This window comes from Solanum dulcamara, chromosome 12 (assembly GCF_947179165.1).
Source record: "Solanum dulcamara chromosome 12, daSolDulc1.2, whole genome shotgun sequence".
NCBI classification, from domain to species: Eukaryota; Viridiplantae; Streptophyta; class Magnoliopsida; order Solanales; family Solanaceae; genus Solanum; species Solanum dulcamara.
This window is the reverse complement of record NC_077248.1, coordinates 67,282,990-67,309,929: the sequence shown is the minus strand read 5'-3', so window position 1 is coordinate 67,309,929 and position 26,940 is coordinate 67,282,990. Positions and strand designations below refer to the sequence as shown.

The window sequence follows — 26,940 nt, the reverse complement described above, 5'->3', positions numbered from 1 at the left end:
GATGTTACATGACGTTCAGAACTAGTTTTGAAGTAATGAAATATTTCAAAAATTCGAAAAATTAGATTAAAAAAGGTGTTAACTTCAATTTGATAGAGACATTTCTATTTAGCAACAAGTGTTTGGTCTGAAAATTTTGTGATCAAACTTGAACATGACTTAAGATTTTACTATATCAATCAAGACAGCTATGTATACATAGTTATTATACAAATAATTGTGACCAATTCAATGTCAAGCTGTTCCTTCCAAATACCAAATTATACTACCCCTTTTAATATTTCCTATAAAATCCATTTTAATTGCAATATTGGGTAAATACCTTAAACTATATTACTTATCATAGTTAAGTGATTAAATAATGTTATAATTTATAACAACTAACCATGATTAACTAATCGATATTTATGTGTAAATATATATCATGTATTTATTGATTTGATATAAATATTAAGTGCGAATGAATTTTTACCCGCGGAAAAAAAAGTAAAAATTCTTCGATGTAATTTCAAATTAATTGACCCAACATATAACAACATATATATAATGTAATGCTACAAGTGAGGCGAACGAAAAATACAAAAAGAAAACGTAAAAGCCCCTGCCCTCTTTGTTTCGATAGTTGTTATTCCATCTCTTGAATCCACATTGAGTCATTAAATGTAATGTCGGTGGCATTCCATGCAAGTTGCAATTAATTGATATAATTGTACACGAAGTCATCAAGCAACTGTAAAGTCTCCGTGTGATTTATATATTTGAACCATAAAAGCAATTACTCATACTTGTATTAGAATAAGTTGTCTAGATCACATTTAAAGTGTGATCCTTTCCTAGACCCTACATGAATACAAGATGCTTAGTGTATCAAGCCCCTTAATTGTCCTCTTGAAGATTATAACTAAGACGAAATAAATGAATCAACTTATTTGTTTTAAGACTAGCAAAGAGTAGAGTGTCAAAAAAGGATTAAACTCAGTTTTTTTTTAAAAGAACTAGAGACAAATGGTCAAATACGCATCTGAATTATTATTTTTTCGTGAGTTTCACGCCTCAACTATTATTTGTTCCCTTTTGTTTCCTGAACTATCGTCATCTACCCTTCTGATAGCTCAAGTAAGAAAAGGGAACAACTAATAGTTGGCCTAATGATATTTGAGCTTTGAGGTGTTTTAATACATAGACAGTGATAATTCATGTATGAAAAAGGAACAACTGATAGTTGAAGTATGAAACTCGCGAAAAAGGATAGTTCAAATGTGTTTTGGCCATTAACGCAAAGAATTACTCAAACAACACATGCCAAGACGTTCTCCTGGAAAACATCAGCACGTAGCCAATTCTTCACACTGTCAATTTGTAAAGGCACGTTTACTACATAAAAATTGAAACTGTAAAGTTTCCTTTAAACTTTTCCTTTTTGACACATTATTAGTATAATGAACATCTTGAAAGAAACATTTCTGCGAGTTCGGAGTAAAAGGATTAAGAGTACTCAAAAGTGCAGAAGCTACGACATCTACTGCTCTTGCAGAATGGTTACCAGTCAAAACTCACGTTGTATTTATTTGATTAGGGATCTCAACCCTCTCATAGTCAACATAATAACCGCCGCCGCTGCAACAAAAAGATCTTCTGAATTTCAGAAACAGAGAAACAGAGAAGGCATTAACCTATTAATTTTCAATAAACACTTGATAGTCGAAAGAAAGTGAATGTTTATATTTGTCATGGTGCCTCAACACTCAATTTAAGAACACCCCCCCCCCCCAACAACAACAACAACAACAACAGAGGTGATCCAGAAATTTATGCCACGTCGAAAGTAATGGGTTCCCAGCTGACATTCAGGTACTATTTGCCCATTTACTTACTGCGTTTTCAAAGGCAGGCTATTGAAGCATGATAGTAGGCTATAAGAAAAGCTAAAGCAAGAAAGCCAACGGAAAAGATGCCTTGACAATTGATTTTCCTGATTTCACCTTCAACAATACTCAACCCTACCACGTACCCTCTCCCGTAAACATGAAAATGAAAATATCTGGTAGTTGATAGGCTATCTGACAAATGATGAGCAACAGAGTTCATATTGTAATGTAAAATCTTACATGATTACTTGATTGTTTTAGGTTCTTCAACAATTCTGCAATTTCGAATTGTTTCACCACTGCAGTATGCAACACCTGTTGAAAAATATAATAACATGACAGTTGAATAATCCAAGTTCAAAGTTATATAACTGTCAATAATAAGACATACCCTTTTTGTCTTGTCGAGGTCCACCTCCACTGATTTGATCCTTTCCATTGATTGCTGGATCATTTGGTCCTTCTCTGCTGGGATCTCAGTAGGTTTTCTCCTTATTTCTTCAAACAACATTTCCAGTCTATGAAGACGCTCCATGCACGAGAGGGCCTCATCTGCTTTATGAACAACTTCACGGTAACTAGAAAAACTGCCTTCTTGTCTTTCTTCTAATGCACTAGTGCGGGAAGCATTTGCCTGTTTCCTCCAATACTCAAAGAAAACACCACGAATTAGACCAGAGAGTTTGAGTATGAAAGGAACCAGTTTCCTTTCCAAGCACTGCATACATCTGCTCAGAACCTTTTTCTGGATCGTCTCAAACCAATGAATCACCAATGTACCTAAAGAGCACATAAAAATGGGACATGAATCCCATCAGGCTGATGTTCCAGTAGCACAATCTTTTAATTGGAAGTTAATAACCTCATAAATCAACTGATTTACTTGCTTGAATGTCTACAGATTTGGCGATGCACATCAGTCTAGTGGACACACAGAAATGAATGAATAGAAGAAAGAGATGGATAGAGAATTGGCTTATGAATGAATATGAATATTTTAGCAACTTTTCATGGAAATCTGGCTAAAATCAGTATTTACTATTTAGTCAAAATATTATTTTTGATAACAAATTTAGTCAATATAATTTCTACTTGTTAGGTGACAGATCCAATAAAGTTTCAAATATATACAGTTCAAAAATGTTAGGTGATAAATTTAATGAAATTTAAGGTCCTCTAGTGTTTTAACTCCGAAACTTTTAAAAGCTGTACCCTTCAATGGAGAAAAAGAAAAGTAAGTAAGATGAATTTCTCATGATGAGGAGATATCATCTAAAGAAAAGTAGGGTATAAACAGAAAATTAGTATGGCAATCATTAGTATGACACAAAAAAGGAAGAAAAAGAGATGAAATTGCGACTTTTTAATTTCTACCCCTAGTTAACACAGTAACATAGAAGGGAATCATGCAACATACTTATTTTGGATATGATTTTATTAAGGCTCCATTTGAAATCAATAAATTTGCACATTTAATTCGCAAGCATAAAATTAGTACTAATGTAACCGTCATTATTAACATCAAAGGATTTTATTACTATTTTCAATGAATTCAACTCTCTTAATTTTGAAGTCATTTCAAATTCTATTAGTCATAATTGTATGGCTAAAAATAAGTGATTTTGAGATCTCTTTCCACGATCAAGTTTACATTAGATATAATAGAATTGTCAAGTTACGAGTTTCAAATACACGAGAAATTTCGGACAATCCAAATGGAGCTCAAATTATAATTAAAGTTACAGTTAAGTAAGTCTTCATCATAAATAATATCACATCATTAGAAACAGGTCCAGCTGGCAACCATATCAGAAATACATTCTACTGGTAGTATAGATAAAAAATGAAGACAAATACCTTCAGAAGTTGGTCGTGCATTAGTGGACAAATTTGTCAGATTGCATTCTGGAGGCTCTGGGCAACATAGGGAGACATGCTCATTAACATCAACTAGTTCACCGGGGCTGAATTGCTCATCACAACTACAGTAGGGAGTAGAATTCGATTCCCTTGCCTGCACGAGCAAGATTTAAGGTAAAATAATTGTATCGCATATCTAAAAGGAACTCATTTGCACACACTATAAATACATGATAACTATTTTCCCTTCCGTTATTGTGGCCCTTCTTTTTCTCCCTCTCCATTTGGTTTTGGAGCAATGGATAAATCACTAATCTGATGATTACATTTGAAGGTATACACATCATGGTGATTATTGCACCTTACAAACACCTGATATATTTAATAAGAAATAACATAGTAAACTAAACTATGGTTGTGTAATACAGTAATACTCACTTCTTTGTCAAGTGGGGACAGCTGTGGAATTGAACTGCTACTTCGTCTAATTGGAGAACATGGGTCATAAACATCAGATACTGATTCAGCTGTTGATGTCTCATCAATTTTTCCCTGAACGCAAAATTTGTCATATAGCGGGAAGTATAATAAACACAAGGAAACAACACTAAGAATGTCAAAGTACAAATTCACCTTTAGCGGGCGTATCTGTTTATATGAATCAGTTCTCCTTTGATCTCTGCATATTCCAGAGACTTGCTTCACAGTTTTTGCCTCTAAGTTATGTACAAGCTAAAAGTGGAGCAGAAAACTATTGGTCACCTCACATCAAGAAATAATTCCTTAAACTTTAACGAGAATAGCCATGAAAGGAAGAAAATAGTGAAAACACCAACAAACCATCTTCATTATTTCAGGATCACTCCATGGACCCTTGTTAGACCTGAGGCAGCGACCATCAACAGAACAGGTACAAGAGCCACCCAGAAAGTCAGGTAACTGACTGGACAGAAAATATCAGATACAGAAATTAACGTTTTCCTTCAAACAGGTATGTTTATATAAACAATAGAGAGAGAAAAACCTAGGTTCAATTGCTTCAAGCAGTTTACCCAAAGATTTAGGTTCCAGAACCTGCAAAGTGCAGATGAGAATGCAGATATTCAGTCAATTGAAGTTGGACCAAATGAGATGAAGAAAAGAAGCCCCTACTTTCCTCCACCTGTATTTTGCCAATAATCTTTGCATCCAGAAATTTCTGTGCAGCAGGCCAAAGTATCTTTTGGAAGCCAGGGCCAGCATTGACAATGAACATCCGTTGTAATGTCTATATAGAGATGTCAGAAATTATGAACAACAGAGTCTGAATAACTACTTGAAATCTAACTTAACTATTCATGCATGATGACAGCTAATACCTCAGGATAATAGTTGTTATCAACTTTTGCCATGGCTGCCAAAAGAGTAGCAGCTGCCCTGGTGAAGTCTTTAACTCCCTGCAATCAATGGCATTTTTCTTAGTAGGTGAAATTGAACAATAATCAATAAGCTGACAGCAACACTTCTATAAGACTTTTTTAAAATAAGGAGTAACACTATTAAAAGACCTTATAGAGGGGTAAATATACTGTCTGGCAAAGTTAAATGGGCATACACATGTTATCTGCATATCAAAATCCATAAATCACTTTGGTAAAGGTAAATCCAAACTATGTGAAGACAGAAATTGAAGGACCCAACAGCTCCACCTAATTCTTAGAAATACCGTGGGCATGCTAAGATATTTGCAGTCCCACTTAATTTTTTAATGCATGTAGATATGACATTAACGCAAAAGTACGTAATTGTCACAATAAAAGCTATATAGCTTCATAAAGTTTTAGATTGTGTAAAAAAATGCAACAGAGATTTGAAGACAATCATTAATTTTGGTAAACTATCCATCAGGTAAAGCAACATACAAGGCCATGCACATCCAAAATTGTAGTTGTTGAGCAGATCCTCTTCTTTGCTTCAATAGAACATGCAGGGAATTTCTCATGTAGGGCCCTTTCAAACTCTTGGACATGATATTTCATGTAGCGATCAATTGTGGTTATTCGCATTAGTTTGTTCGGATGAGCTTGTCCAAGGTTTTCAATATACACAGGCCTTCCGTCCCTGTCAACTCCATGATATCCTTGGGGGTAAAATTGCAGGACTTCTTCCAACTCTTCAAAGTGAAAATCCTGAGCAGTAACAAGGTCCAGTAAGCAAATAAAGTTTGAGCAAAATGCTAAAATCAGAGTTACTCTGATCACAAGACAAATTTATGCCTGTAGTATGCAACTACCTCCAATATTGTGTCTGCTCCATACTCTTTCCTCCAGTTAAGCATTTCTTCCCACATCTGAATAGTTTTCTCAATGTTGAAATCTCTTGCCTTTAAGAATCTATAAATAATAGAATACTAACATAAGATTGAAGCACTTGCTGTTGGGACAGAAGAACCACTAAATCCAACATTACACAACTTGCAAGGTGCAAAAACCAACAGCTCACAGGACTGTGGATAAAAGTTCAAAACAAAATAGCCATGAAAAATGGAGGAGTTGAAGAGACATCTTGGTCAAAATCTACTGCTTTTAGTGTAAGTTATCACTGAAAATTTCCAATACTCGCGCAACTGAGCATACTGTCAACCAAAGAATTATACAACTCAAACGGCAACTCACCTCAACAAGGTATGATAGTCATCATGTATGGGTGGCAACAAATTCCTGTCAAGAAGTTGTTGATGCAATTTATAGACAACATTCTCTTCCTTTGCATCATGGACATCCTCTATCAAAACTGAAGGAAACCTGTAATCAACTTTCCTTTTTCCTCTTTTTCTGAGGGAGCGCGTGAACTTGTTGGAAGCATTGATTGCCTTTTTCCTGAAAGCACCAATCCTGAATCTCCGTGTTTCATCCTCTGAATTCTCAAAGTCTGATTTTCTTTCTCTACGGTCATCATAATAAGCATCTGATCCCCCTTCTAGAACACAAGGTACTATTCAGAGCATTCATACTTAAGCATCATAGAACAAGCACTAATTAAATTGTCCTGACAAAATCTTCAGTTCAACGATCAAATGAGGTAACAAACCTGACATCTATGTGACAAGGAGGAGGAAAGAATGAGGAAAGAAGTTGTGCCTCTAGAGTTCAATGCAATTATGGTTTTTCCGTCTCAAAAAACATCCAACCTCAGGTTGCACTTACATAACTAAAAGAAGATGAGTTAGCCACCAGAATCCCAATCTTTACTATAAAAAGATGATAAATAACCTTTGTGTGAAAGAAAAGACTAACATTTATTCATGAATGTTGCAATGATACAGATGAATGCGAAAAATATTTTTACTCTGCAAAGAGTAATCAACCTCATCCAAAAAAAAAAATATAGAACTCCAGTAATACTATTAATTTGTGCAGTCCAGTCGAAAAGGAGAGGACTGCTCGCAGTTTGCAACCATAAAACAACTACCACAGAAACTACAACAGGCTGACTGCTATTACGATCACATTAGAAAGAAAATGAAGAAGATTGAATATATTATGTCAGACCAACTTCTCTCTGTAAGATTTTTCCTTTTATTTTTCAATTTTATAGTCTGGAGATCCAAAATATAGGGGGACTCACAACCAAATCGAAAAAAAAAAGAAGGGGATGAACACAAAAAAGAATAAATCCCATACTCTAATTATTGTATTGAATTCCACCAACATTCCTCAAACTGATAAATAGTTCCAGTAAAATGCTAAGGAAATAGCAGCACATACAGGCAGAGCTCGACATGTATACTTAAACAACAACTACTAAGCCATAATCCTGAAATAGTTTGGATCAACTATATCCACTTGGTTCCAATTCAAGATAGCTATAAAAATTAAATCTCAACATCATCTTATTATATTTTAAAAAGTAGAGATAAAAGAATATATATATATATGGAATTTTGAGAATCCTCTAACTTGATCACACCCAAAAACCAACCAAGTATTCAATTACCCGTGAACTAAAACTCAGATCTCACATTACACCAACTAGCAACAAGAGGTGCAGCTAGGTAAGGGCAAGGGGAGTCATCCGAAACCGCTTCTGCAAAAAATTACATTGTATATATAAAATTAAATTGTTTTATATATAAATAATTGAATCTCCTCAGCATCTTCACGTGTTTACTTCTTCATATTTCGAAACACCTTAGTGAAAATCCTGACTTTGCCACTAGCAATAACAACAAAACACCCAGTACAATCCCACAGGTGAAATCTAAGGAAGGTAGAGTGTACGTGGATCTTACCCCTACCTTAAGTGGGTAGAGAGGTTGTTTCCAATAAACACTCAGCTCAAAGGACGATAAAAAGAGGTAAAATGCTAGAGAAATTAGCCGGACAGACGGGCAGAACTCAACATACATACTCAAAACAACAGCAACTCAGCCGCAATCCTGAACTAGTTTGGATCAACAGTATTCACATTGCTAAGTCAGCTACATTATCAACATAATATTATCAATTTTCAAAAAAATACTAATGAATTTATAAAAATCCACTAACTTGATTCACACATAAATTATTCAATTTCAATTGTCCGTAAATTGAAACTCAGATCTCACATTACAGCAAATAACAAATGAAAACAAAAGCGCATTCAGCAGAATGAAAAGGCTAACGGAATCTCACCTACCACACCGCAAACAAAATGGGCAATTGACAGAGCTATAAGCTACAATTCCTTTAAACTTCTGATTTTAATAATCAATTTCGAGAAAAATTCTCATATCATCGTATCCATTTATGAGTGTATACAAGCTTTCTCTCTCTCTTTCAACAGAATTTTCTGCGTTTTGCTTGTGTTTGTCTGCTGTTTTTTTACTCCATCGCCAGACCTGAAAAAGAACGTATCTAACCTTTTTCACATGATTTCTGATATGATAAAATTTACGTACTCAAGGGCTTGTTTGATAAAGATATAATTACTTTCGGGATTAATTTTAGATAAGTTTACAATTTAGGAAAAATTACATAAATACGCTAAGTTATTTTAACATATTTTCTATCATTTGAAAAAATTACAAAAAAAAAAAACTTACTCTCTTTTCTCTGATATATCACTATATGCGATGTATCGATTGGATACATCACTTACTTGATATATCTGGACATCAGATATATCACTTTATGCGATGTATTGATCTGATACATCATACATCATTTTATGCGATGTATCGGACTGATACATCACTTTATGCGATGTATCGGACTGATACATCACTTTCCGTGATGTATGAGGACGATCATGATGTATCCGAATTCCACCAAATTTAAGAGATTTTTGTTATTTGAAAAAGAGTAGGGATATGATATAATTAGCTTTTAACACCATGAAATTTGTATATTCTCTATTTTTAAATTTGATTGGGATGAAATTGTGGATTAATTTATTTTGGAATTAGTCATTTTAGGATTGTAATATTATTTTTATTCCACGTAGAAGATGTGGATAATAATTTTGTAATAACTAACTCCGAAATAATTAATCTCGATCCCTTAGGATGTGTTTGTTACAGAGTAAAAAATATTAATTTTTTTTTTATGTTTGATTGATCGAAATATTCTGAAAATAAAAATACCAACTTTTCTAACAGAACCAAGAAATAAATTTCACAAAAATCATTTAAGTAATTTAGTTGGTAAGACATTGATAATGGAAAATGAGGGAATGACCTCCATTGTGATAACATGACGAAGGCAAAGTGTAAATGATTTGGCCACGTGAAGAGGAGATACACAAATATATTAATAAGAAAATTTAATAAGTTGATTGTAGTTAAAATTGGGAGAGATAAATGTAGGCGGAAAAAGAATTAAGGGAGCTGCTTAGATAAAATATGGTATAGCTTCAACTTAGATTAAAAAAAATTGTGAAGATTGAATATTAGAATAGAAGATTAGTAGATATCGAGTTTTGTAACCCTTTAAATGTGAGGGGCGGATTTATAGTCTCATATGTGTCATATAAATGATCTAATATGTGTTACTTCATTTGTTTTGTATCTTAATATTTTTTATCATAATTTTCTTACAATTCTGCTTTAAATATCATATCTTTTAAGTCAAGAATTTATCAAATACAGTATTTTATAAATTACATTATGAAACAATAACAACAACCAAACATAGTGTTAGGTAATAGTACGTGTCGAGTTACAGATATTTGGCAGCATCAATTAATTTTACAGGTACCCAAATAGAGAGTCCTTTTTTTTCTTCATAAAATAATAAATTGAATTATTTTATAATTACTTTTCTCTTCTGACAATTGCAGTAAAGAGCCCAAATTAATATTGTCGTTATACATTTATTCTGTTGCCCCCCCCCCCCCCCAGTAAGGCGTGCCCTTACTTAGAAACATATAAAAAAAATTTAGATAACAATATAGTTCATTGAATTATTTAAATGTGAGTAGAATATATATTTTTATGTATTTGACTAGGAGGATATCATAATCAAGAGTGTCGTCATGTGAGGGTGATAATCACGAGATTTCAATGCTTGGGTTTACATAAGTTATGTAACTTTTACATGTATCTAATTTTTGGTATAAAAATATTTTATAGTTATATTAGGTTAAAAGTATTTTTGAGTTGGTTTAACTCAACAATGAGTATCTAGACTTAATAGTTTAATAAGATGAGTATGAAAATAATATTGTTATAATGTGAAGTTTGGTTAATGTCTTTGCTCGTATATGGGTTAGTTTGCTATCTTAACTCGTATTTTTGAAAACACATACACAAACATTAGAAGCCATTCAACTTTGATGGTTATAAATACTTGATTGATGTGGTGACACATAATTAATCTCCATATAAATCTATAAAGGATGAATCAAGTGAAAATTCACAAAGAGTACCTATACCTATTTGTTATGAACCCAATTATTATATATTCATTAAAATTGCCATAAAGAATTATAAATTTCAAATCTTGAAATTCACATTTAATTTGTTCCTACTTTGGATCCCTATGAACTAAGATTTCAACTTAGTTACAAAGGAAAAAGAGTTTTTTTTTTATTATTTTCTACCCGGTGTCTAGAGCCCCTGGAGCTCTAACTAAATTTGAATTGCGTACTACAGGGTCCGAATGGATGACGCTCCCAACAAAAAAAAATTCTTGTCGAAAGTTCGAATTCGAAACCTGTAATTAAGGGTGAAGAAGTCTCTGTACTACAACCAATGTTACACACGAAAATGAGTTATCAAAAGGTAGGACGGGAATGATAGAGACAATTGAAAGAACCAAATGAATATGGTGAGCCTTAAATTTTGGATTCACCCCACACTATTATAGCAACATTTTGCTTGTAATAGTGACATTTCAACAAGTTCTTTCTGTCCTCCTCACCCTATTATGAAGAGAATGGTGTCCCATTTCTTGAAAAAAGACTTGGCATTGCAAAGATATAGGAGCCCCCCCCCCCCCCCACTCCATTTCCATAATTTAATGCACCTAAATTGTGTCCTTAATATTGTCTTTTCTTGCTTGACTGATTTTTGGTGATTTACTAGAATGACCTTAAAAGTGCTTGTTGGTTGATGCTGCACTTTTGATCTCGTTTGCCAAAAGACTTCAAATTTAATATGTTTTTATGTTTTTTTAATCTTGAAAATGTACCTATCGAGAAAGCAGATGGCAAAAATTTAAAGTTAATTGAGTGTAATTTCCTGTTTATTTTCCTTAACACTTATCAGGACTAATAATGGACAAATACTTATAAACAAATAAAAGTTTTATGAGGTACCTTATTTATGGATACTATTATTTAACTTATACTTATTTTATTTTTTTGCATATTTACCTACTTTGAAACAACATCAAACATGCCGTACGGATATAGATTAGTTCGGGCTATCAAATGGGCTCAATTCTATAACATATGATCATGAAAGTTGAAATCAGCATTATTCGGCCCATCCCACTTTAGAAGCAAAATGGCCCATACCTTCTATTGGGCCACAATTCTATAACATATGATACTTTAGAAGCAATGGCCCATACCTTCTATTGGGCCACATGACTCAAATGGGTGTGATTTGAGGCTCTCTTAAATGTAAAATAACGCTCATTAATCACTTTTGATCGACTATATTTTTGAATTTTTTAATTATTATTATTATTATAAAGTTTTAAATTTCATAAATGTATCCGATAATAACATTCATTGAGTCCTATTTGTAAACTTTGAGAATTTATAACAATAACAAAATCCATATTAGAAATTTACATATGAAATGAAAAAATATCAAAATCCATGCATAAAAAATGTGTATATTCACAAAAGTTGTCCACCTAACTATGTTAGCGGAAGTCCATAACAAGGACAAAGAATATGACCATAGAATGATACTCTACTCAAGATCCTTTTAAGTGTTTTTTTTTTTTTGCTCTCCATGATCATTGACTTATTATTTTTGATAGGAGCAATAAAATTTAAATTTAACAAAGAAACAATGATTTGTCATTATAGAATTATGAGGTCAGAGGTTCAAATTTAAGGAAGTATAATTTTTTTTTTTTATATTTGTCTAATTTTTGGTGAACATATTTATCTAGTATTTGTGTTGATAAGAGATAACATATATTCAGTAAAATTAGTTAAAATATGCATAAATCGGCTAGAATACCACAATTATAAAACAATCATGATTTATTAGTACTTATGATAAATTAGGAGGAGCCACTTTAATTAGCACTATAATTTAGTGAAAGCAAAAATAGGTATATCTAGCTTTGAATTAAAAACATGATAGTTTAATTACTACTAGAATTATTGTTTTGCATATAAAAATATGAAACATAATTAGAGTATTTTGCTTTTTATCTTCAATGAATGCACTTTAATCATAACAACAAAGTGGAGGGGTTGACAAAATTGATAGGAATATGAATATTAGCTCAATATGAAACATTTTAATAGCTTTTATAAAATAAACTGAACTTAACAAATTAACAAAAAAAAGAGATAATAAGAGAAAGAGAGAATTCAGAGAATTTAGAATTTTTTTCCATATGTTTCTTTTCATTTTGAGTTGCCTAATTTATAGGCAGAAGGTAATGATTGGGGAAGAGACAGCGCGTGAAGGGAGAAAGAAAAAAAGAAAACGTTACAAGAACCAAAAAATTTCAAAAGTAAAAGATGAAAAGGAACATCTTGAAAGTGACGTCCACTTCTTTTTTAATAATTTTACGACAATATCTAAATTCTAGAACAATAAAATTCAACATTGAACAATCATGAATAATAATGGTGGTAAAGTCGAAGTGTCAAGATCATATAAGAAAATGATGGGGTATTTTCTAACACTATTTTGAAATTGAGAAATTTTATTTTTACTTAAAACTTTTAATCTAATATTATTTTTATGGACAAAAGATAATTTTGATTTTTAATCAAAAAATTCAACTGAATAATTCTTACACATGTGGTTATTTCATTGTACACACCAAACATTTGCCAACATCAAAAATATAATAAACAAAAAATGTATAATACTACACAATAATTAAAATTTAGTGACTCGATTAATTTATATTTCGATGAAGCAAAAAGGGTCGATGATGCGCAAATATTGGAAATATGATCTTCCACTCAAACCCCACCCACACAACACCTATAAATTTCTACTTTAAAAAAAAAACAGCTGAAAAAATTCTAGCTGTGCCCCATGTTACCCCACCCCCACCCACCCCAACCCACCTACGCCAAAATAAGTTCCTTTCTGTCCCTCCATTTCCATTAATTTTCATATTTTTCATCAAAGGTTAGTTTTTTTGGTCATATAGGTTCAAAAAGGCTCCATCTTTGTATTATAATCAGCACAATATTTTGTGCTTTGTTACTTTTGATTTTGTTGCCTTGTTTCAGCTTAGAAGAAGACAGGAGTTTTTGTCTTTTTGATTAGCAGAATCTAAGGTAGTGTTATTTTTTGTTTTCTTTCGGTTTTCTTGGTATATATATATATATATATATTATTTGTAAAGATTGAATCTTTGAAGATTTTGAATATTTTTTGTTTTTATGTTGCCTTCACTTTTTCTTGAGTTGATGTTCATTTTTAGTTTTTTCTTATTGTGATTGTTGAAGGAACATAGGAAAAGAAAATGAGAGAATTTGGAATCTGTCAACTTTTTCCCCCAAAGAAATAGATAAAGAAAACAAAAAGAATAAAATTGTCTTTTTTTTTTCTTCCTTTTGAGTCTCCAATTTTAATTCCTAATCAATGATTAACTAATAAAAGAGCAATCTTTTGCACTTTGTTTTGAGGATTTTCTCATATCATGATATAGGGTATTTCAAGATTCAAATTTTATTCAACCTCATATGAACTGATCCTTGGAACTTATATTTTCAAACATAGGTTTGCTAATTTTTCCTGTCATTAACCATCAATACTTTCCCTTTTGCATATGCCATGATGCTCATGGACAACTTATCTCTAATTGGATTTCTTAAAACTAGATTTTAATATTCCAAAGATGTGGTCTCAGAGCTCGGTTACACTAAGTTTACCTACAGTGAGGGGTGGTCAGTTCAACACGCTTGGTCGAAAACTATACTGTGTATTATGTATATGTAGGTCAATTTCTTCTTATATATAGTATTGAATCTGAAGTGGAACCTTCCTTAGCGGGTAAAGTTGATGTCACGTGACCTGAAGGTCACAGGTTCGAACCGTGGAAACAACTTCTTGTAGAAATGCTGGGTAAGGTTGCGTACAATACACCCTTGTTGCCCAGTCCTTCCCCGAACCCTGTGCATAGCGGGAGATTAGTGCACCGGGCTTCCATTTTAATATTAAATCTTGAACACCCTTATTGAAAGTTCTTGTGGGTATTTGATGTATTGTCTTTTGTATGAATTGAAAGTTATATACAGTCCCCTAGTTTAACTTATCAAGATTTCTGCATAAATTGTTTTCGGTTTTTGTGTCGATAGCTCACAGTTATAGTTGGCATACCTAATGTTTGCTGAAATGTATATATCAATTAATCAATCATTTGTATCTCAACCCAAAGTAGTTTGGATCAACTATATGAATAAATTCTTTACATGTTTATGCTAGTAGGCGTAATGCTACTTAAATCTGTCTGCCGTATTTGTTTGATTCTAACAACTATAAGGCCTCAAATAACCTTATTTTACAGATTGGAGCAAATTGGAGCAGAAGTTCAGCTCTCCCACTTTCGACTTATAATGGGAGGTGTTTTAGGTAAGAATGCATCTCCCTCCAGTCCCAAGGCTTCTGTCCCAGAGACTAAGCTCGAAGCCAAAATAACTGAAGCGATGCTGCGGAGAGAAACTGAAGGAAGTTCCATAAAATCATTTGATAGCTTAGTCCTAAAATTTCCCAAAATTGATGAGAACCTGCGAAAATGCAAAGTTATATTCCAGGAATTCGGTAGGTTGGCCGCACGTCCTTTGTCCAATTTTTATTCATATCATTTTGGCAACATTTACTGCATTAGAACATTCTAGGCTTAACTCTGATTTCTTCACAAAGCGTTCTTTATATTTACAATTCCCTTTCTTGTCTAAAGGAAAAAGAATGAGAAGAATTCTGTTTTGTTTGTAGATGAAGACAGTAATGGAGCAATAGACCCACAGGAGTTGAAACACGCTTTCAATAAGCTGGAGATTAATTTTACTGATGAAGAAATCAGCGATCTATTTGAAGCGTGTGATATTAACGAAGATATGGGAATAGAGTTCAGTGAATTCATCGTTCTTCTTTGTCTTGTCTATCTTCTGAAGGATGATCCTTCTGCTCTGCATGCTGTATCCAGCTCACAGTTTTTCTGTTTAATTAATGCTTTTTTACGTGATACTTGGTAGGGTGGATTTCTTTTCCTTTTTCTTTTCCAAATGGGTCTTTTAAGAATGTGCGACGTTAGCTTATTACTTTCAAGTGACATTGTGCTTTTCAAAGCCTATTTCTTTGCTATGTTGCTTGGACACTCCAAAAATGTTGTTATGTGTCAAATTCTCCAAAAGTAGTGCATTTTTGAAGCATCCGACCTCAATACGAAAACAGTTTTGGAGAGTACGTGCAACAGATTATCTGCTTACTTGTTCTCCTGGCGATGCATTCCATCTTCTTAGCATTCTTTAGCTCTTCATGAGGAACTACATTAATGTATCGGTCAGACCCCCACCCCCAGCTCTGCACGAGCAAAGTTGTTTATTCCTTGACCAGATACAGAAATCGCGGATGGGACTACCAAATCTGGAGGTAACATTTGAAACACTTGTTGATGCTTTTGTGTTTTTGGACAAGAACAAGGATGGCTATGTAAGCAGGAATGAGATGGTTCAAGCAATTAATGAAACTACATCTGGAGAAAGGTCTTCTGGTCGAATAGCAATGAGAAGATTTGGTAAGTTCTCTCTGTCTCTCTCTCTCTCTCTGTGTGTCGAATGGCAATGAGAAAAATATCTCTTTTTCTGCTGGAGACTAGGTCTTCAAAGAGTTCTAGCCGCTATGCACTGCTTGTTTAATTTCATACTAGAAAATGCAGAATCTGCTTTATCTTATGTACATTATGTCATAATTTAGGAAGATGTACTGAGTGCTTAGGAATTATAAGTGAAGCAATCTTTATGGTAGAAATACAAGTATGATCCGATTCACATAGTTTTTTTCAGTGGACCAATTACTAAGCTTGTAATCAAAGAGAACTTGTTCAACACTAGTCTTTGTCACATTGAGATGCTCGAAATGCAGAACCAATCCCATCTGTTCTTGTGCCTTGCTCGCAGTCTGATTTGGTCGATATTTGTGGTTGAAGGACATGATCAAGACACTATCAATCTATAGTCTATTGACTTAATAACTTATTTGTTTTGGCTACTATTTTATCTATTTGTGCATCGAGTTCAAAGAAGATCTCAATTTATAATGAAGAAATAATAGTAGTTCTATGTTTTACAGGCTTTATCATATTCAGTCGGAAGAGTTTAGGTAATACTCTATGCATTTACTCACTCATATGCAGTCTAAAGCCCCCATCTTTCTGTTTTGCAGAAGAAATGGACTGGGACAAAAATGGAATGGTGAACTTCAAAGAGTTTCTTTTTGCCTTTACTCATTGGGTGGGAATCGAGGATAACGAGGATGAAGAGGGAGAAGAGTAAGATTTCTCACATAACTTTTATGTATAGGAAGAGAAGAACGAAATCTTTACAATGACCACAAATCCAAGTTCCCTTGTCTTCCGTAATAAATGAGTTGTAGAACCGGGGTGTGTTGATACTTGTTATGATGATCACTCGTGTAAATGAAGTCTCTCTAGTTCCTAGTTCTAGTATGAGAATAGTGCTAGATATGTGTTGCAGTGAAGCAACATTAACTTCCATTTAACCATTTTGTACCATTAAAGTTATAAGTTTATGGATTTTGAGTTTGTGATTTCATGAATTTGTGTATTCCTCACGCCTCGTTTGAGGAAATTTTTTGTAATCAACATTTCAATTATGATGTCTATATATCTGATAGAGTGCATCTAACTTTCAATCAATGAAATATTGTATGCTTTGGTTTCTCCAATTAACAAGTTTTGACATAATTTGTTTATAGAGAGACCAAAGATGCACATTTATGTGAATTAAAGTGTTAAATATTTAGTCGTAGGATCTTGACGTTCATGTTTCATCCATTTTGTATATTACTGGCAAAATGAGATGTGAAGTTAAAAGAGTTTCCATGAACATATTCAAAAGGAAAGAATGTCATATAAAATGAAACAGATACGACCATTCAAGAATGAGATTCATTTTGATTCTCTCTTTATTACTTCCATTTCTTTTCTTCATTTGATAATTTATAACGTCTTTGCCTTTTTAGCTACCCTACTATTTCAAGTACACTATTACAATAAATTTTTTTAATAACCGTGTGTCCTGGTCAGCTTGCGCGTACCTCGACTAATTCCACGGAGCACCTACTGCTCGCTACCTCCCCTAGCACAGGTACCGAGCAACTTTGTCCATCATGTTACAACAATCTCTTCAAACCATTGGATTCATCAGATCATCAGATGATATGTCCCATAGAACACAGTCAGAATTGAACATATTTGATCCATTTCTTGTTGTTACTACTATTTCTTTTCCACTATCTTCACAATTCTCATTGCTAATTTTCTTGTTTTGTTGTTGTAATTCTCCTCCTCCTCCTCCTGCGGTGCATGTACTTCCACTACACAAACTTTGGTTCCATGGTGAATCCTCTTCATCATTAAGCAAATTAGCAAAATTATAGTTACTAAATCCTCCATTATCATGAAAATTACTAGATGTTGCTCCTCCTCCATTTGTCTCCCAATTCTTGTCACTTTCCTTAATAGCTCTTGATATGCCATACTTAATTTTCTCAATTGTGTTATCTTTGTAATTGTTATTCTCCTCATGCTTGACATGACTTGTACTTGGTGCATTATTAGGAGTACTTGTCATATTTACAAATTGTTGATGAAACTGAAAACCAATTCTTTTTTTAGTCAAAAGATGAAGCATTTCATCTTTGAAACAACCAAGTGCTGCTTCAGCTAAATGAGGGACTTGTGGTGGTGATAATGTTGTGGCAATTTCACTTATTAAGTGAGAAAATGGCTTGTGTGTTAGTGGATCAATTCCCATACCAGATAGTTTCTTTTTGAGCTTTGTGTTCCAATGATTCTTGACATCATTGTCTGTTCTGCCAGGCAGTTGAGCAGCAATCACAGACCATCTGTTGAATTACACACAAATCATACTGAGTGATCAATTAATATAAGTTTCCATAAGTATGTAGAGTTCTATTATGTTTTATGTTGTTTGGCGCGTGTCAGATCCTTAAAAAATAGTACATATTTTGAAGAATCCGACATGAACACGGTAACATATTTTGAGAGTCTAAGCAACATAGTTATGCTATTATTGTTGGAAGACACCAAACTAAATGACAAGAAATTTTGGTTAATTGGAAAGTTCATCTAATCAATCAATTACGATTATTAGTGGAGATATATAATTTTTAAACAAAATAATGAAATAATATCATAACTAGGATTTGAACATGTGATCTAAAGCATTATGTTGAGGGGACTCAAAATTTCATATGCATACGGAAAAAAAATATCTTTACTCTATTCCACGATTAAGGGTGTAAAAAGAAACAACCTCTTGCTAATATGCAAGGTAAAGCCATACAAAATAGACCTAATGTTGTCTCAATCCTTTCTGGAACACCATGCATAGAGAGAGCTTAATATAATGAGTTGTCGAAAGACCTTGCTTTCTAACATGAGGCAAAAACAATTAGAGGAATTCCCTAGAAGCAAAGGTAAAATTTTACCTATTGCCAAGAACAGAGTGAAGTGTGACAATGGTCTGTTCTTCTGCCTCTGAAAATTGGCCATGTTTGAGATCAGGCCTAAGGTAATTTGTCCATCTCAATCTACAACTTTTTCCACATCTCTGTAAACCTGTATATAATAAGAGATACAAAATTTTAATCAACATATCTATGTGTGAATTTCACTATACATATTCTTGTAAGGATTAATTAAAAGAGAACATGATGGATCGTAAAACAGAATGAAGGGTGGTCACTTGAATACTCTTCGTAGAAAAATTGTTCTATGCGTACAAATCAAAAAATATTTTTTTTGTATGTATATATTAAATCTTAAATCCCCTAGCGAAATTCCTAATTTCCCACTGGTACGAGCCATGTGAATGAAGTCGATTGACTATGGTAGGAAGCGTTTTACTCATCAAATTGGATCTTTTCGACGCAAGTTTAAATCAGATCAGATATCAGTCACCGAGTGCAAAAAAAGATTAATGAGAGACCACTTAAGGTTCCGATGAGTGTGGAGCTTGTAAGTACTCCCTCCCTCCTTAACTAAAGGTCTCACCTCAGAATAAAATCACCTTTTGATAAATAGTATTTTACCCTAACTTTTCAATGTGAAACCTTATTAGCATAACAATAAAATAGATACCGAACACCGAATTTAAATTAAAAATAAAAATTAATGAGACAAACCAGCATGCTTAGGAATGAGACGCCAATTACGAGTTCCATGTTGAGCAATGTAAGATGATAACTTGTGATCTTCCTCAGGAGTCCATTGCCCTCTCTTGACATTATCCTTTTCACAACATGGAATTCTTCCCATGTCTCAAAAAAATTGTAAAATTTGCAAGTAAAAAAATTTCAAGAAAAGATGAATAGTTTGAACTTTCTTTGTATTTTTTTAACTTAATGTTTATTTTTAAATAAAAATAGAAGAAATGTATATATAGTGTGTTAATGTTATGTGAAGGGGGTATGAAATAAAGCATCAAAGGTGCATGACATTATTAAAGAATTCAACTATGTTGAGCGTGTGAGACATTGGCAGGTAGCTCACCCACAAGATGCTTGGTCAACTCTCTTTCTTACTATGTGTATGTGTGCACATGCATGGGGTTGACTACTCGTAATAACGAGAGACATATTTAGAATTTGAAATTTGCAGATTGAGATTTTAACTTTTTATAGTTATTGAGTTTTAAATTAATAATTTAAATAAAAGTTGTTGGGTTTGACTGAATCTGTACCCTCAATCGTGCATCCACACTTGATCAACGAAAAAATTAGAAATTCTAATTAATAAACATTTTTTTTTAAAAAGCCAAAAATATCAGGTGTGAGAATCAAATACGTGACCTAAAAGTAATTTTTGGAGCAATTTTGTCACTATAGTACTTAATTGGGGGGAGGGGGGGGGGGGGGAGGAGTTAGACGGAGGGAAGGGTTCAATTGAATCTTTTTTGTTTATTTTTTTAATAGACTGAACCATAAATATTCACGAAGAAATGAATATCGAGTTCTTTCTTTCGCGGCTAACCTCAATAAGTTTATTTCAACATGCTGAAACTTTCACAGAAAATTATATATATACACTGTAAAATGAAGTTTTTTTAAAATTGTATATAAAATGTTGAATCCACTAGACATAATTAAAATGAAGAATATTCTTGTATTGTATAAATGTGATTAAAAAATATTTGAATCATGGGTTTAAATACCAAACGTAATATATTTTAGTTTTTATTTTTGAATCCCCTTATACAAATTAGTAGTTTATGTCATAATAATTTAGGTTTATTAAAGTTTTGGGTGTACTATTTCGTAATTTATAAGTTTTTTGCACGAGTGGGTGCCATATTGTTCCTGTTTCATGATATATTACATGCATAATTAATTCTTTACTAAAAGGTGCATTTTTCATTTGCATTAGAATATATATTTTTTTCAAGATTGTCTGGTTGATTTTTTCTTTGTCATAAAGGACACTATCTTTTACAGGAATTATAGACTTATTATTATCTTAATATAAAAAATAATATAACAATATTTGTTTTTCTGAGATCCAATTATTTTACTCCAACATAATTAATGTGTTGGATGAATGTACAAAATATTATAAGGTTATTGTACAAATTAAAATTTTATTGACGCAATGGAATACATAACGTTTCAAATGATGTCAAATTATAGTAAAATTTCATTTGTAATTTTACATTTCTAAAGAAAGTTATACTTTTATCCGCAAAAGTTATACATTTATCTGCTCGGCTAAAAATATTTATTACCACTATTAGTTAATCATACATCGTTTGTCTGTTATTTTTTGAACAAGTATCTATTTAATTAGTTTAGAACCTATTAACTCAAAATAACTTGACTTCGATTCTCATTTTATACTATATATATATATTTGATATATCTCATTTTTAGTTTGATGACCAAAACATTGAATGACAAAAACAAAACATTTCTTGTTTTCCTTGCGGGTGTGTTTGGTATGACGTCTTATTGTGTTAGATTTACTAAAATAGGCAAATAAAAAAAAATGAGTAATACTTAATATCTTGATTTACTAAAATGAGCAAATCAAAAAATATATATATTCCAAATATACAGAAAATCCGTATCTTACTCAAAATTCAATCAAGTATAATATTAACATACATAAACTCTTACAATACTAAATAAACTTTATTTAATTATATTGTAAGGAAAAACAAAGCGGGGATAGCTCAGTTGGGAGAGCGTCAGACTGAAGATCTGAAGGTCACGTGTTCGATCCACGTTCACCGCATCAGTTTTTTACTGGTAAATTCATAGCATCAACACTTTAACAACATTTGCCATACACAAACTTTGCAAACTGTTTAATAACTTACAACAAACAATATATGATCATCTTGATTTCACATCTTCAAAATGTTGTACATCTTGGTATGTTTGAATAACGAAAATAAGATAATCAACTTTTACAAGAAAGATTAAAAGAAATCAAATTCGAGATAGTTATCAGACTTTTGCTGGTACCGGGCAGTTACAGCCACCGGTTTCTCACTAGTCGATGATGGCTGCTGTTGTGCTGAGATTCTCTCGAATTCAACAGGCCTTGGGATCTCAGGAGGGCTTGCACAACGAATCAAAGCCCAGTTTACACCTTCGAAAAAGGGATGCTGCTTAATTTCTGTAGCTCCTCTTTTGTATGCCAATCGATTTTGTGGCTCTTTCACGAGCAAGCCTCGTATAAGATCTCTAGCTGAAAAACTTACCACCGGAGATTCTGGAAACCGGAGGGGCTGACCTACAACATTGAAAAGTGTAGCTCGATTTCCTAATCCTTTGAAGGGTGTCTTACCAAACAATAACTCATAAAGAAAGATACCAAAGGTCCACCAGTCCACTGCACTCCCATGCCCTTCACCTTTGATTATTTCAGGTGCTAAATACTCGTGTGTCCCAACGAAAGACATCGAACGTGCTCCAGTAGGCTCAGCCATAAGTTCTGGTAATGGGCTAACTTGGTTCCCTGTATCATTTTTAGATTTCCTTTCTTTCTTTGACTTACTAGAAAAGAAGCGAGGCCCAAAACATGTAGGAACAGCACATGATGGCTGGATACAGGAGGGCTCAATACATGCTGGCTGCACACAAGAACCGGAATTCTTCCGGAGTGGCTCCACATCAAGAGAAGACAACTTGACAAGTGTTGGACTCACAGTACAGCGAAGGGAGAGATCAAAGTCAGATAGCATTATGTGTCCATCTTCTCTAACAAGCACATTTTCTGGCTTGAGGTCGCGGTAGACAATGCCAAGCATGTGGAGGTACTCCATAGCAAGGAGGATCTCTGCTACATAGAACCTGAAATTTTGAGATAAAATTAACATACTGTAGCACCAACATTGGCATCAAGGGTGCTGAAAAGACGAAATTCATTGGATGGAAGAAAAGAAACAACAAAAAAACGACTCTAACTAAAACAGCTGCATCCATAATTAAGATAAGGAGAAATTCTTGATCTTGCAAAGATAAGGAGGAACTTGATACCAAATCAAAGGATTTTTACTTCTTACTTTATAAGAAAAAACATAATCCAAAAGTATTTAGGACCTTGTGGTATATGGACAAAGTCCATTTTCTATCAATTCCTTGAGCAACGGAGTACAGAAATAACAAAGTCAGTCTACCGAATTAAAGATTTTACATCCTATAATAGCTATATACTGCAGAGATAGCTATTTATTTCAAGTTTGTACAAATTAACACTACAATAATTGAAACGAGAAAAAGTTACCCATAAAACTTACACACGTGGCGAATCGTTATAAGCACTAAAGCAATTAACAGTACAAACAATGAAACACCAAAACCAGGCAAAAATACTTCCAGAAAAGAGAGCATACCATGTTAAGCCTATGAGGTTTGATATCAACAACTTATCAAAAAAATAAATTAATCAACAAAGAGGTTTCGGATCAAGTAATCGTACTTCACAGCTTGTTCAGAAAAATGCTTCCCTGGTTGCCTCTGACGAAGTGTGTGTAAGTCACCTCCTGGGCAAAACTCCATTACTAGACATGAAAATTTTTCCGTCTCAAAATGGGTATACAAAGTTGGCAGAAATGGATGGTCCAAGGACTGCAATATTTCTCTCTCCGTTTGAGCACGTAGCAATTTCTTACGGCCAGCTAATGATGCTTTATCCATAACTTTCATTGCAAAATAACACTTTGTTCCACACAACTCTGATAGATAGACGCTTCCAATATCACCACTTCCCAACTTCTTTAGCAACCGGAAATGTCTCAAATCTAATGTCCCATCTTTAGCTCGAATAGCTTGAATGGCTTCCCATCTTGAGTCATTAGCTTTGTGAGGTTTATTAATACTGGTGCTAAAGCTGCTGCAAGTACTTTCATCACTTACATCGGTGCTTGTACTTCCCCTGCAGATGCTGCTCTTTCCGCTCTCAACAAAATCAGTTCGATCGCTAACTTTGGCACTTCCACTTGTTTTTGCAAGGCTACCGGCTCCATCACTGACTTTGGCTGAGGCTGAGTTATCCTTGATGGTTCCATTTTCTGATGCCTTCTTTTCCTGATCAACAGCACATTGCAAGCCCTTTGCTTCACAGGGCATGGAAGCTGCACCACTTGGAGCATGCTTCAGATTTCCCAAATATAAGCTCGAATCAAACTTATCAATCAAAAAGTCGGCAGATCCTACTTGCTGATAGCTATTTGACTTCTTTTTGGTAGTTGCTTCTGCAATAAGCTGCTTAGATGGAGGTTCTCCATCATTGTATGGTAGCTCCTTGGAAGTCGTGCTCCCAGAATTGCTACTCTTTGAAACTTGGGAAGGTGCTGATCTCCGAGAATTACGTTCTACTGCTTGGATTCCAGCTGACTTATTCAGCTTTTTCAGTGAGCTCTTAACAGAAGGTGTTGAAGCCATTAAAATGAACAACGAATCCTCAATGCAATCTGGTAGACCAAACCCATTACTCAGCGTCCAAGTTCACTTCATGAACACCCTAGTCATCAGCAAGAGAGATCAGGTTATCAATAGGATAAAAATTCATCATAAACTGTATCAAACACAATCAAGAGACATAGAGAGAACTTCGAGGCCAGGTTATCGATAGGATCAAATGACAATAAATCAAGATAACTTCAAAGTTGTTATACAGTGAAAAACAGATAAAAGAAACAACTAGGTGATTTGGGGACCATGAGGTCTCAGGTTCAAATACCAACAGAGACCAAAACACTAGGAGATTTCTTTCCTAATGTCCTAACCTTGGTGACAGAGTTACATAGTGTCACTGGTGGGAGGTGACAAGTATACCATGGCATTAGTCTGCACGTAAGCTAGCCCAAACACCCCCGGTTATCAAAAAAAACTACAGCAATAAACAACAAAGACATTTCTGAGCCAAAAAAATAGATCTTTAGGCAACAGGACAAGCACACTAAGATATCTATGATGACTTCAAAATCCACAATCAATAAGCAATTTATTACACAGACCCAAATCACAAGTAGTGCAAACAAATGTCCAAGAGCTAAAATTTCAGTGATTTACCTCAAAGCCTCAAATCTTTTCTTAGAACCATGAAGTGAAACAGTACACCAAATCAAAAAATGCATACATTCAACAGCACCCAAAAGCTATTAAGCATAACATAGCATAATACAAGAATAACCCCACAGAGATAAACAAGCAAAAGCAATACAGAAGGGTCAATGAAAAAGTACACAGATCTTGTGCCAAGACATAAACTTTTTTCAAGAAAACCCTACCAAAAGGATCAAATAATTTCCCCAGAAAGACCCAAATGCTAAAAAACAAAGTAGTGAAAGAAACCCATCCAGAAAGACACAGGGACCATTTCCATCAACAACAACAAAAAAAGAAGCCTAAAGAATAGTACCTGAAGTGTCACAAAGATCAAAAGCTTTTGATGGTCTCTCTCCCCTATAGCAATGGGGAATTAGCAGCACTACTGTTGACAGAGATAAAGAGAGGGGACCTCCAAAGAAAACTGTGTGGAGAGAGAGAGAAGAAAGAAAAGAAGTGCTTTTTTGAAAGTGTAGAAAGAAGCTTTGGGGACTTACCAAACAAAATACACTTTAGCAATTGTATGGGGAAGAGAGTAGGGTGGGGTTTGAACTTTTTTTTTTTTTTTATCTTTATTCGAATTCGATTAAATTTAAATTTGTGTTAAGAAGAAATAAATTTTAAAATAATATCAAAAACATATTTGAAATGTCATGTTTTTACACATTTTCTATTTAAATTAGCAAGTGTTTACTTTTACTACTAAACTATCACCAATAATTTATCACAAAATACATCATCTATCAGTTATTCTATTTTTCTATCCGAATTGGTGAAACTTTAATTAGGAAAGTGGGACAACAGATAATCGAGGTATGTTGTGATAAATAATTAGCCATAATTTAGTTTAAAAAAGTAAACACATCACTGTTCGAATGAAAAACTCACAAAAATATGATATTTTATGTGTATTTTTAATTGTTCAAACAAAAAATTCATATAAAATATTTTCTAACAAAAAATATTTTATATAAAGAAGATAAACTCGATACGTTTAAGTAATAATTAAAAAAATATTTATCACTTTATCGCAATTTTTGTTGGTGTGTCAAAGCTTTTCATGTTCAATTATTTTCAATGTATTTTGTCCCAAACAAAAGAGTCTGAATCAACATATGGGCCAGCACAGTCTCCAACCTGTCTCTCATGCTTTCAGTTTTAGAGTATATTATATTAAATTAATTAAATGCATAAATAAGAAAACCTGTTGACTGTTGGATTAAAGGGAAGTAAAAAAGAGTCAAAAGAAATTTAGTAACTTTGACTACTATTTATTTTTTTGTGTTAAACTTTGACTAACATTGTCCATTCATCATTAGAAAAAAGTCTTATTTTCATATGCAAGGGAATTTGAATTTTAAGGTTAATTTCAAATCATACTCAACAATTAAGAAGTAAAGTTTAACCTTTTCTTTATGAGGAATTTGGATATAATGATTTATTAATGACATAAGTAAGAACAGACTAAAAATGTAATTAAGGGCAAAATTGAATTTTTTGGAATAATCTTGAGGATAGTTGAATTTTTTTCTCCAAAAAAACGAGGAGATAGATTTTGATAAAATATTATAGTGAGATATAAAATAAAATAAAATAAAATAAAAACTAAATTAATGACTGTGGTCCAAGTTAGGTGCAATATTTTTTTAAGTTGGATGTCTATTTTGTTATGATAATAATTGATTGGTAGTGTGGAAGGTTTAAGTTAAACCTAAAGGTTTA

The 26,940-nt window shown here is 33.3% G+C and overlaps 4 protein-coding genes and 1 non-coding gene across 6 annotated transcripts; 2 read left to right on the top strand and 3 right to left on the bottom strand.

Annotated features, from left to right (window-relative positions):
• Positions 1-1,249: 1,249 nt before the first annotated feature.
• Positions 1,250-8,631, bottom strand: LOC129877388 (phosphatidylinositol/phosphatidylcholine transfer protein SFH13-like). Its single transcript, XM_055952886.1, has 15 exons — positions 8,381-8,631; positions 6,798-6,917; positions 6,383-6,686; positions 6,001-6,100; positions 5,630-5,896; positions 5,087-5,164; positions 4,891-4,995; positions 4,753-4,802; positions 4,569-4,671; positions 4,362-4,460; positions 4,167-4,280; positions 3,726-3,882; positions 2,260-2,648; positions 2,109-2,183; positions 1,250-1,617 (listed from the first exon to the last, which is right to left on the bottom strand). Exons 2-15 carry the CDS (start codon positions 6,802-6,804, stop codon positions 1,597-1,599), a joined length of 1,869 nt encoding a protein of 622 aa, XP_055808861.1. The 5' UTR covers positions 6,805-6,917; positions 8,381-8,631; the 3' UTR covers positions 1,250-1,596.
• Positions 8,632-13,508: 4,877 nt separating this feature from the next.
• On the top strand, positions 13,509-17,244 carry LOC129877695 (probable calcium-binding protein CML21). Its single transcript, XM_055953222.1, has 5 exons — positions 13,509-13,676; positions 14,909-15,162; positions 15,337-15,539; positions 15,964-16,138; positions 16,786-17,244. The coding sequence occupies exons 2-5, from the start codon at positions 14,958-14,960 to the stop codon at positions 16,893-16,895; spliced, it is 693 nt and encodes a 230-aa protein (XP_055809197.1). The 5' UTR covers positions 13,509-13,676; positions 14,909-14,957; the 3' UTR covers positions 16,896-17,244.
• Positions 17,245-17,470: 226 nt separating this feature from the next.
• LOC129877109 (transcription factor MYB80) lies at positions 17,471-20,031 on the bottom strand. Its single transcript, XM_055952590.1, has 3 exons — positions 19,792-20,031; positions 19,096-19,225; positions 17,471-18,489 (listed from the first exon to the last, which is right to left on the bottom strand). The coding sequence occupies exons 1-3, from the start codon at positions 19,922-19,924 to the stop codon at positions 17,769-17,771; spliced, it is 984 nt and encodes a 327-aa protein (XP_055808565.1). The 5' UTR covers positions 19,925-20,031; the 3' UTR covers positions 17,471-17,768.
• A 1,791-nt stretch (positions 20,032-21,822) lies between these two features.
• On the top strand, positions 21,823-21,895 carry TRNAF-GAA (transfer RNA phenylalanine (anticodon GAA)). The gene has a single exon. It is a non-coding gene; the product is annotated as a tRNA-Phe (tRNA).
• A 72-nt stretch (positions 21,896-21,967) lies between these two features.
• Positions 21,968-25,707, bottom strand: LOC129876384 (serine/threonine-protein kinase D6PK-like). Of its 2 annotated transcripts, none has more exons than XM_055951813.1 (3): positions 25,532-25,707; positions 23,588-24,631; positions 21,968-22,959 (listed from the first exon to the last, which is right to left on the bottom strand). In XM_055951813.1, exons 2-3 carry the CDS (start codon positions 24,550-24,552, stop codon positions 22,083-22,085), a joined length of 1,842 nt encoding a protein of 613 aa, XP_055807788.1. In that variant the 5' UTR covers positions 24,553-24,631; positions 25,532-25,707; the 3' UTR covers positions 21,968-22,082. The 2 variants fall into 2 exon arrangements, with proteins under 2 accessions (XP_055807788.1, XP_055807789.1); XM_055951814.1 differs by lacking the exon at positions 25,532-25,707 and adding an exon at positions 25,183-25,393.
• Positions 25,708-26,940: the final 1,233 nt, after the last annotated feature.